The sequence below is a fragment of the Nanorana parkeri genome, unplaced genomic scaffold (assembly GCF_000935625.1).
Source record: "Nanorana parkeri isolate BGI_ZX_2015 unplaced genomic scaffold, ASM93562v1 scaffold1356, whole genome shotgun sequence".
In the NCBI taxonomy this organism is placed as follows: Eukaryota; Metazoa; Chordata; class Amphibia; order Anura; family Dicroglossidae; genus Nanorana; species Nanorana parkeri.
Window position 1 is genome coordinate 498949 of NW_017307624.1, and position 11221 is coordinate 510169.

General features: G+C 46.1%; 1 protein-coding gene across 1 annotated transcript in view; it reads right to left on the reverse strand.

The window, feature by feature from the left end:
- LOC108797872 (cysteine-rich venom protein TEL1-like) overlaps positions 1-11221 on the reverse strand; it is a 30667-nt gene that overhangs the window by 4451 nt on the left and 14995 nt on the right. The window contains exons 4-6 of the mRNA XM_018569563.1: positions 8207-8314; positions 5011-5101; positions 1206-1360 (exon numbers count right to left, since the gene is read on the reverse strand). Of these exons, the coding sequence (XP_018425065.1) occupies positions 1206-1360; positions 5011-5101; positions 8207-8314 (354 nt within the window). The remainder of the gene's footprint in view (positions 1-1205; positions 1361-5010; positions 5102-8206; positions 8315-11221) is intronic.

Genomic DNA, 11221 nt, shown 5'->3' on the forward strand with positions numbered 1-11221 from the left:
GGGGGGTATTTTGCACACATGTATAATTAGAACATTAGAACATGTCATAAATAATACATGTATAATATAGAGTAGATTTATGTTTCCGGAAAGCGCAGAACCTGTAGAGGAAAATGGCGGCAGTTGCAAATTTGTGCATCGCAACTCTTTATCAAAAGGAAACTTTCAGTACAAAATTACGCTTCAGTTCATTTTAGCGGCCAAAAACACAAATACCCATTTTTTTTGTTTGTAAAATGTAAAAGAAGAGTTGGCGACGAGTAAATAGATACCCAACATGCCAAGCTTAAAAATATGAGTGCGCCCATGAAACTGCAACAAAATACAGTGCCACTAATTGTCCATAGGCGATGCTTTAAAAGCCTGCACATGGCATCAGTTTGGAGATATCCATTAATATTGATCCTAGAATAATTGTTCTCACTCTAGCACAGGCGGCGATATCTAACATGTGTAGCGCAATCAACGTTTTCGTTCATAGGGTTCGGTTTGGCGTAAAGGTTTGGAGGAAGGGTTAGGTTTGGAGGAAGGGATAGGTTTGGAGGAAGGGTTAGGTTAGGAGGAAAGGTTAGGTTTGGAGGAAGGGTTAGGTTTGGAGGAAAGGTTAGGTTTGGAAGAAAGGTTAGGCTTGGAGGAAAGGTTAGGTTAGGAGGTAAGGTCAGGTTTGAAGGAAGGGTTAAGTTTGGAGGAAGGGATAGGTTTGGAGGAAAGGTAAGGTTTGGAGGAAAGGTTTGGTTTGGAGGAAGGGTTAGGTTTGGAGGAAAGGTTAGGTTTGGAGGAAGGGTTAGGTTTGGAGGAAAGGTTAGGTTTGGAGGAAAGGTTAGGTTTGGAGGAAGGGTTAGGTTTGGAGGAAGGGTTAGGTTTGGAGGAAAGGTTAGGTTTGGAGGAAAGGTTAGGTTTGGAGGAAAGGTTAGGTTTGGAGGAAGGGTTAGGTTTGGAGGATAGGTTAGGTTTGGAGGAAAGGTTAGGTTTGGAGGAAGGGTTATAGTAACTATAGTTGTAGTTTGGGTCTACTGACCACGTTTTATCTCCTACCCCTCAGGATGTATCTATGGAGGTCAGCGTTGTATCAGGTTTATGGTGAGGAGGCAGCACTGGTCTTTGCAGTGGTTTAGATGAGGACTTTCTGGTTCCTTCCAGACCACTGACTCTAACCATACCGTCTTAAAGCTAACTGCTCAGATGCTTTGTAATTCTGAAGTTACCTGGGTATAATGTCCGATTATGTCACTAGATGTTTTTGGCCCATACCCATATTTAAATCCTTCTACTTCACTTTTCCAGTCATTGATCACTTCTTTCCATGAATTCGGACCAGATGAGAAATAGAGGTTTTCCCCGCAAGTGGTGACAGATGGTTCTAACAAAAAGTAAAACAAAAAACAAACATATATTTATATATACATGCAGTATATTAACACATCCTTTTCAAAAACAAAAAGGCCAGCAGCCCTTGGATAACAACTGAACAACTCTTCTAGGTCCTGGAGCCAGGAGGCTTTGTAGAGCTTCCTCCATTCCTAGGTCCACATCTTACCTGACCTCATTATTAGTCTCAGCTGTCCACATCCCGTTACTGTATATATGAGAGCTGACTGAGGCTCATAGCTCTCTCTCTCTTTCTGCTGCTGGGTGAAAAGGCTGAGTGCTGACAGAACACTAAAAGGGAACAGGAGATCCCCCAGTGTGTTTTGGGGAACCCATTAGGGGGCATTCTGTTAGTCAGGAACTGACCCAAGTTTTGTTAGTGGCTCAAACAAACGGATGCTTGGTGAAGCGAGGAGTGGGGAGCAAGGAGGAGAGGAGTGTCTTGCCATGCCATGCTGCCTGTGTATTTGTGGAGACACACATAGCTTACTTCCAATAGGTGTCCCACCCCAGTCCTTACCAGTATTACCCCTTAAGTAGGGTGCTGAAATGACCACGGATGGTGCAGCCTTACTCAATATAGAAAACAAGGCGCTCCGCAGAATTGTGTCCCAACCAAACAACTTGTCACAAGAATGTCTCAATGTTTCGGGGCCACGCAGGGTCCCTTCTCCAGACACAGTATGACAGATTGTCGTACTGTGCCATACAATACCTGAAGAAGGGACCCTGCGTGGCCCCAAAACATTGCCATTCTTGTGGCAATATACCTCAATACGTCAATATACAAGATACGTCAATAAATGGACATTTGGTTTGGACACGATTCCTTGGTATGCTAGTGACATCTTGTTTTCTACACATACAATAGCTTACTATGTGGCCCCCACAGAACTCTGCAAGGGAAAGGGGTCACCCTAAAACAGGATGTCAGGGTCAGTGCTCAGGAAGTCAACTGATTCTGCAGGAAACTAAAACTAAACATCAAGAAGCAGCATCCATTGTAAGCATTATCAGTATTTGAAATCTCCCGTCGTGCGTAGACGCTACCACACTGCCGAAGAAGTGGCCATCTTAGAGCCACGAAACACGTTGAGACTGTGATATTTATGTTGTGTTTCATGGAATAAAAGTCTAATTTGAAGAAACACAATTTCATCTCCTCCACCTGGGTGCCTCTGCTGTTTCGCACCTACATTTTTTGGGGGCATTCTTGTCTCATCTCTCCAGTACACATCGGGTCCCTCTAGCTGCCGAGCTCCTCCCTGAAGAGCACTGAGAGCGACCATCCTGCATGGGGACAGAAATATTCCCTGCACGCCTTTTTGCACCTTAGGTTGCCCGATATCCCCAAAGGGGATTTCACGCAACCTATCTATGTGAGTAGGGATGCACCGATACCAGTATTTTGGTACCGAGTACGAGTACCGATAATGTTTTTTCGGGACTCGCCGATACCAATTACCGAGTAACAGAAGTCCCATTCAGGAAGCCAGGTGGCGTGTAATGACTCGCCACCTGGCTTTCTGATTAGCCGGGAAGCCGGGCAGCGTGTAAAGACTCGCCACCTGGCTTCCCGATCAACAAGAAAGTCTGTCCCCCTCTTACCTTGGTATGTCCAGCCTGTCACCACCGGGGTCTCTCCAGCCAGAACGTGGCCTTCCTCCGGTACCCAGCCGGAGCAGTCTGGCCGGCCAATCAGGCAGCCGGGCGCCGTGTAATGATGCGACTCCCTGCTTTCTGATTGGCCAGGAGGCAGGCTCCATGCTCCCTCGTCATGAGATGAGGAGGAAGCATGAAGCCAGCTTCCCAGCCAATCAGCCAGCTGGCCAGCTTCCCGACCAATCAGGAAACCGGGCAGGGCGTCATTACACGCTGCCTGGCTCCCTGATTGGCGAGAGAGCATGGAGCCGCTTCCCGGCCAATCAGGAAACCTGGCAGCGTGTAATGATGCGCTGCCCGGCTTCCGGATACAGGAAGTACTCATGCTAGGCATCGGAGCATTTGAGCGAGTACGAGTACTCGCCCAAATACCCGGTATCGGCACCGATATCGATACTAGTATCAGTATCAGTGCATCCCTATATGTGAGTATCACACTATCCCTTCTACATTTATTTAAAATGTATCTACAGCTTTGTACTATATAATACTACACTCAGTCAGATCTCTCCCGGGACTTTGTGTTCTCAATTTTGTTGCTCCTGCTGTTTGGAGTTGTCCCTCTTTCAAGGTATTTTTCTGTACTTGCAGATAATGTACTAAGCCTGGAAGCAAATAGAAAACAATTGCAGCCACCACATCTAAGTAAGCTGCAATATATATATACAGGTGAAACTCGAATAATTAGAATATCGTGCAAAGTTCATTTATTTCACTAATGCAACTTAAAAGGTGAAACTAATATATGAGATAGACTCATTACATGCAAAGCAAGATAATTCAAGCCGTGATTTGTCATCATTGTGAAGATTATGGCTTACAGCTCATGAAAACCCCAAGAACCCCAAATCCACAACCTCAAAAAAGTAGATTATTACATGCAATCAATAAAACAAGGATTGCACATAGAACAATATCGGACCTCTGAAAAGTACAAGCATGCATATGTACTCAGTACTTGGTTTGGGCCCCTTTTGCAGCACTTACTGCAATTACTTTTGCACGATATTCTAATTATTCGAGTTTCACCGGTATATATAGCGAGAGAGAGAGAGAGAGAGAGAGAGATACATAAACACTATATTGCCAAAAGTGGGACACCCCTTCAAATCATTGGATTCACGTGTTCCATTCACCTCCATGGCCACAGGTGTATAAATGGCCACTGGACTTTAGAGAAGTGGAGACGTGCTCTCTGGAGTGACCAATCACGCTTCTCTGTCTGGCAATCCGATGGACGTGTCTGGGTTTGGCAGTTGCCAGGAGAACGGTACTTGCCTGACTGCATTGTACCAAGTGTAAAGTTTGGTGGAGGGGGGATTATGGTGTGGGGGTGTTTTTCAGGGGTTGGGCTTGGCCCCTTAGTTCCATTGAAGGGAACTCTTAAGGCATCAGCATACCAAGACATTTTGGACAATTTCATGCTCCCAACTTTGTGGGAACAGTTTGGGGACGGCCCCTTCTTGTTCCAACATGACTGCACACCAGTGCAAAAAGCAAGGTCCATAAAGACACGGATGGGGGAGTTTGGGGTGGAAGAACCTGACTGGTCTGCACAGAGTCCTGACCTCAACCCGATAGAACATCTTTGGGATGAATCAGAGCGGAGACTGAGAGCCCGGCCTTCTCCTCCAACATCAGTACCTGACCTCACAAATGGTCCAACATTCCCATAGACACATTCCTAAACCTTGTGGACGCCTTCCCAGAAGAGTTGAAGCTGTTATAGTGGCAAAGGGCGGAGCCAACCCAATACTGAACCCTATGGACTAAGACTGGGATGCTATTAAAGTTCATGTGCGTGTAAAGGCGTCCCAATACTTTTGGCAATATAGTGTATATATATATACATACATACATACATATAAAAATTATTATTATTATATCATTATATTTTATTATATTATTATATTATATTTTTATGTTCAAATATGCTTTGTTCTATGTAGATCAGACTTAGTGCTGGTGTTCAATACTGACTTTGTATTACCCGTTTCGATGGATCGCTGTGCTTATTACTGCACATCTTTGCAACAGCTTCAGCATTTCGGGCAGCGTCATTATTCCATTTCTAAACACAATAAAAACCGTATGAGTTTCAGCAAACGATCAGCGAACGCAATACCAGTTATAAAATGTTTCTGATTTTTAGAGCTCGGCTCCAGGAAGATCATTCTGTTTGGCTTTGGGCAGGCTTGGGAAGAGTAAAAACTTTAGATTAGCTGTCCGTGAGAACTGTAGGGAGCAATTGCTGGCGCAATGAGGGGAGCGCCTGTCACTGCGGCAGCAAGACAAGGACAGAAATAATAAACCTCCCGGGCTTCTAACCCTTCTTGATTTTACTGCAAAAAAAGGTGCTTGGTTGCACTGCGTTCCCATTGGAGAGATTTAGCATCGCTTCTCCATTTTGTCTTTGTAAAATAAATAATGACACGGTGGGAGAAAGCCTCCATTTCTAGCTCCACATCTTACCTGGTGGCCAGACCTCAGCTGACCACAGGCCTTTACCTATGTGAACAGATGCTCTGGGCTCTGTTGTAAGAGCCTGCTGCAGGAATCCCAACCTGAAAGAAGCAATTTCAGGGAGGAGTCCCTCTAGCGACGCACGGCCATTTTTTAGGGAGAATAAGCCGCGGCGTATTCATATGTAAATAGCACCGCCCATTCATATGTAAATATCACAGTTGAGACTATTTTCAGTGGGGAGCCAGTAGCCACTATCTTAATCTTGTTTGCCCCTGTCTGCCTAACACCTTGTGTCCGGGTTTCTGCTGCCATGAAACCCGGACACAGCATTCAAAACCCGAACTGTCCGGGTGAATAAAACTAGCTATTGCACCCGCCCTCTGCTGCTGCCAATCACCAGAAGAGGAGCTGATAGAAAAATTCAGGTCCCCCTCTGCTGATTGACAGCAGCAGTGGGCGGGTGCATTAGCTAGTTTGCTATTGGCTATTGCAAAGTGGAATAGCCAATAGGAATCTAGCTATGGATTCTTATGCCTTATTTTTTTCTTTTCTGAATGACAGTCGGGCAGCGGCTCCCGATGTCAGAAAAGAAAAAAAAATGATCGCAGGGAAAGGTTTAATCTGCTCGATCGAGCAGATTAAACCTTTCTGGGAGGAAGTGTTTCTCTCCCGGGCGGCCGGGAGCCGCTATCTAATAGCGGGAGACTCCCGGAGCGCCCTGGGAGAGTTGGGATGTCTGCTGCTGCTGTGTGAAAAGGCTGATTGATGACAGAAAACTAAAGTACAAATACTGTCTGTATGTTTTGGAGAACCCATTAGGGGCACCCTGTTTGTTAGTCAGGACCTGACCTGCATGTAGTTAGTGAGTTAGACGAGGAGATGTTTTGTTTGTTTTAGGCTATGCGCCTGCTGTAGAATGTGTGCCTGCATTGCAACAGTGTTTGTTTGCTGCCGTGCTGATTAAAAGTGCAGGCAAAATTCCTGGGTGTCCCGGTCTCATGCATGGTTTTCCACTGCCAATGGAGCCTGCCCCCTTTACAAATGCACAAACAATACACATGCTGTCTTACTGGTCAAAGGATTTAAGTTTTTTGTTTAGTTAGTCTTGTGGTACACACACAGGGCCAGATTCCCGGCAAGGCCACGAGGCTCGGCCTCGTGTGGCGGCACGGAGGAGAGGGGCGGTACACGTTTGAAGTCACCCGACGCCCTGAACATGTAGTTCCGGGCGCCGGGCGGTAATTTAGGACCTACCTCTCTCCATGTTGCATGCTCCCGGCTCCGTCCTCTCCTCGCTGGCCGCCAACGTCTTCAGGATGGAGAGCGGTGAGCAGAGCAGCCGGGTTAAAAGTAACCCTCCGTGTATACAGTGAGATGGGAAAGCTGCACTCTTCCTCTCTCACTTGTCACAGGAGTTCCAGCGCTGCCCTGTGCTAGAACTCCTGTATTGGAGGTGACAGGGTTAATAAAGAGAACCTGTCACCTCCAATTGCTATCACACAGGGGAGTGTGAAAAACACACAGGGGATTGTTAGTTCCTGTGTAATATGCAATAAAGTTAAGTGAAAAAAAATTGATGAAAAAATAATTACATAAAAAAATAAGTAAAAAATGAATAAGTAATAATAATTAAATTAAAAGTGCATTACGGGTACTGGCCTTGGGGCGGCAGGCAGGGTAAATCCAGTCCTGTACACACACCTCGACACACATCACAGGCCAGGCAGCTAGTATCCCTCATTCAGTTTTGTAGCTTTCTGTGTCACCTCCCTCCTTTCAACCTTTTCATTGACCAAATAAATTGCATCCTCACCACTTTCCAATGAGAAGCGAGGTCAATGAGATAGCTGCAAAGCCGAACTAGTTAAAATGGTTTCACATTCCTGGTAGTGCAGCAGGGGGTAAATAGAAATCACAGGCCCCATAGCAACATTTTGTATGGTGCCTCGTGATTTCTAGTTATACCCCTTGCAGAGCCCACTTGATATCCCACACAGCCCACCTGAGAGTGACCCTGCAAAGCCCACCATAGACTCTCTATAGTGGGCTCTACAGGGTCTCAGGTGGGCTGCACACCTCTTACCTGTCGGGCCCGATCCGCCTCCATGGTCGCTGGCAGGCCCCGCCTCCTCTGTCACCAGGCCCCACCTCCTCTTCCATCACCGGGCCCCGCCTCCCCTTCCATCATCAGGCCCGCCTCCTCCTCCGCTTCTGATGCTGGGCCCAGCCTTCCTCCTCCACAGCTGCTGGCTGTCACTGACTCTGCAGCGGCTGTGAAGAGGAACGTGCCGCTGCACAGATCACTGATAGGTTGTCGGTGATCTAACAGCGACACATTCCTCCTCACACCCGCCAGTGACAGCCAGAAGTCTGCGATACCATAGAGACCCAGGCGGCCCGCACAACATCAGGGGGATGTCCTGGCCGGGCCCCGCTGTGCTTTGGGCCCCATAGCAGCCGCCTGGGTCGCTATGGCGATTGTTACGCCACGGCAGTGCAGTATGACATAGGTGGGTGGATCACAAGAGTGACTAAACAGTACTTTTTACAGAGAGCCTCCTTGTTGGAATAGGAGCCTAGAACATCAGGTCTCCATGGATATTATCAATGATAATTTCTAGCTTTTCTTTGATGTTTTGTTCATTTTTTTATACAAAAATAAAAATATGGAAGAATTAAATATATTCGCCATTGTGATGAATTCTCATACCACTTGTATCATGTCGCTGGCTGACGGATTGACTTGACGCCTGATGTCATTGTGACAACGTACAATTTCCTTTTGGTTTGCTTTTCTCCGAGTCCCCAATTTGTTTTCCTGTATATAGAAAAGAAATATTTATTCTCAATTCTTTTAATATGTTATTAAACTTTCTTCTACACCTTCCTCCCTACCTTCCAGGCTCACTTTCTTCCACACCTTCCAGCCACACCTATCGTCCTATCGTCCTCACTTCCTACCACATTTTCCTCACTACCTTCCTCACTTTCCTCCCTACCTACCCCACCCTTTTTGTCTCCTTCATTTCCTTCCACACCTTCCTTTATACCTTCCATACTTTCTTTTACATCTTTCTTCCTATCTTTATTACTTCCTTTTTCAACGTCTTACTTTTCTCACTTTTTTTTGCTCCATTCTTCCCGATTCCTTCTTTTGCGTTTAAAAATCAGCACTGAAAAATCCAACATATTGTGATTTACAAAAGCAAATCCCATTATGCCAGATGTATCCCTATATAGGTGTACAAGTTGTGGATCAAGTATACATTCAGTTTAAAAGTCCTTATTCCTCCTTTATTTATAATTATTAGGGATGCACCGATATACTTTTGGCATGATGCCGAAAGTGCCATTTTCCTGCCGATACATCGGCGCATCCCTGCTTTCTTTCCTCCCCGCTGGGCGCTGCTCTGTGTCCCAGTGGGGAGGAGAGAAAGTGACAGCCGGTCAAGGGCTGCCGGAGGAGAGTGCTGCGAGTGGCCGGTGTCTCTCCTCCCACACCGCTCAGCCGCCTATCACAGTGCGGCAGAGCGGTGTGTGGGCGGAGACAGCCCGCGCTGTCACAGGAGGCTGAGCTCTCCTCCAGCACCGCCCCACCTCCTGTGACAGCGTGTCAGGAAGGAGAGCGGGTACAAGCAGTGAGTGAGCAGTGATCGCTGAGTGTTTTTTAAATAATTGAGGACATGGTATGTGTACTATATCCTCAATTATGAATGAATGGGAAGTGATCTACATCACATCTACATCACTTCCTGTTCACTCATAGTTGTAGTTATAGTAAATATACTCTGTCCTCATGTTATGAATGAACAGGAACACTCAGTATAGAGCATTCCTGTTCATTGATAACAGGGGCTGCAGAAAAAGAGATTGAGGACTCTGTGTGTCTCTGAGGACTCTGTGTCCTAAATCTCTTTTTCTACTTTAAAAGGAAAATATCAGGGGTCTGTTTAGACCCCTAATATTTCCCCGAAGCCCCTAAAAGTAATGTAAAAAAATACAAATTGATTTTGAATTGGTGTAGTTTTTGAAATATTAAATGCATTAAATAGCAGACTTAACAGGAGCACTGAAAGATTTTCAGTGGCAAATGAGTTTCTTAAAGGAGAGGAGTTCTAGTAAATATTCTCTGTCCTCATGTTATGAATGAACAGGAACACTCAGTATAGAGCATTCCTGTTCATTGATAACAGGGGCTGCAGAAAAAGAGATTGAGGACTCTGTGTGTCTCTGAGGACTCTGTGTCCTAAATCTCTTTTTCTACTTTAAAAGGAAAATATCAGGGGTCTGTTTAGACCCCTAATATTTCCCCGAAGCCCCTAAAAGTAATGTAAAAAAATACAAATTGATTTTGAATTGGTGTAGTTTTTGAAATATTAAATGCATTAAATAGCAGACTTAACAGGAGCACTGAAAGATTTTCAGTGGCAAATGAGTTTCTTAAAGGAGATCTATGAGGTGAGTGATTTCCTCTCATCCTCATAGCTAGATCCGACCTGTGACAAAGAAGCTGTCACGGGTCGGCTCTATTGATGGGGAAGTGAGCAGAAACATGCACCGATCCGCTCAATTCCCGATCATCTCCCTGCAGAGAGCGGTGACTGACAGTCACCGCTCACCGCAGGGTTTCCCCCCTCCCCACTCCGATCCTCCAGCGCTGAGTGGTCGAAAGAATGGGGCGGTCACAGCTGACTCTGACTTTAAATAGGCAGAGCCAGCTGTCACTCATGCAGCTGGGTGGATCCAGACAGTATTGACACAATATACTGAGCTTTGGGTCACAGGAGGAGGTTAGTACATGTCCTCCCATGACCCTAAAGAAAAACACTTACCCCATAGTTCTCTTTTAATGTCCAAAAAGCTCACAGTGCATGTAACAAACTCATAGTAATCATGGATAGATAAACATTCTTTTTGCAAATGCTATATTGTAGCCCATTTGACCCAGCCAGACTACTCATCTCTTGACCCTTGCTTGCAGGTAGGAGCCTTAAGTGCAGACAGATCCTACACTGTGAGTTCCTCACTAGGTGTTCCAGGTCAGACACCATGCATATGCAACCCTCTTTGGAAAACCACAGGGGCCTGTGTTCCAACCTGTAGTGTCTGCTCCAAGAGCCTGGAGGTGGGATCTTAATTGACTATTTCATAGGTTAAGTTGACACAAGCCCTGCCCTGGTTGCTCTATCTCCCTGGCATAGTTGGTCTATTTGCCAAGCTACTAACACAATCTCCCACTGGAAGTTAAATAATCATGGAGGCAGCACTGGCCACCTGGGAGCTATAGGTGACACTACATGAGAGAAGCAAGCATTAAACAAACACAAATCCTGTTATGCTCATTTCTATATACAAGTAGAATGTGCATTTGTATTAGGTGGATTTTGCACATTTTCTAAAGCAGAGCCTCTTAAAGTTTGGGTCACGACCCCATATGGGGTCCCGCAAGTGAACCGGGATGGTCGCGATCTGAATCCCCCGGCCAGGAACGCCATCAGGGGGGTACGGCCGATACTTGTGTGAGGGGCCCAGGCGGCCGGGGAGGCCTGGTCTCCAAGCAAGATTTTATTAACCCAGCAGAAGTGGAGCACAGCTGCTGGAGGTAAAGGTAAGGAGGGGGGTTAGCAGTAGTTGGTAATGACAGACACCGGCTGTCCGTCCAAGGTAGTGGGGCAGCGGGGGGGGCAGTTAGGGAGGAGAGACACAGAATGACGCTGGAGAAGAG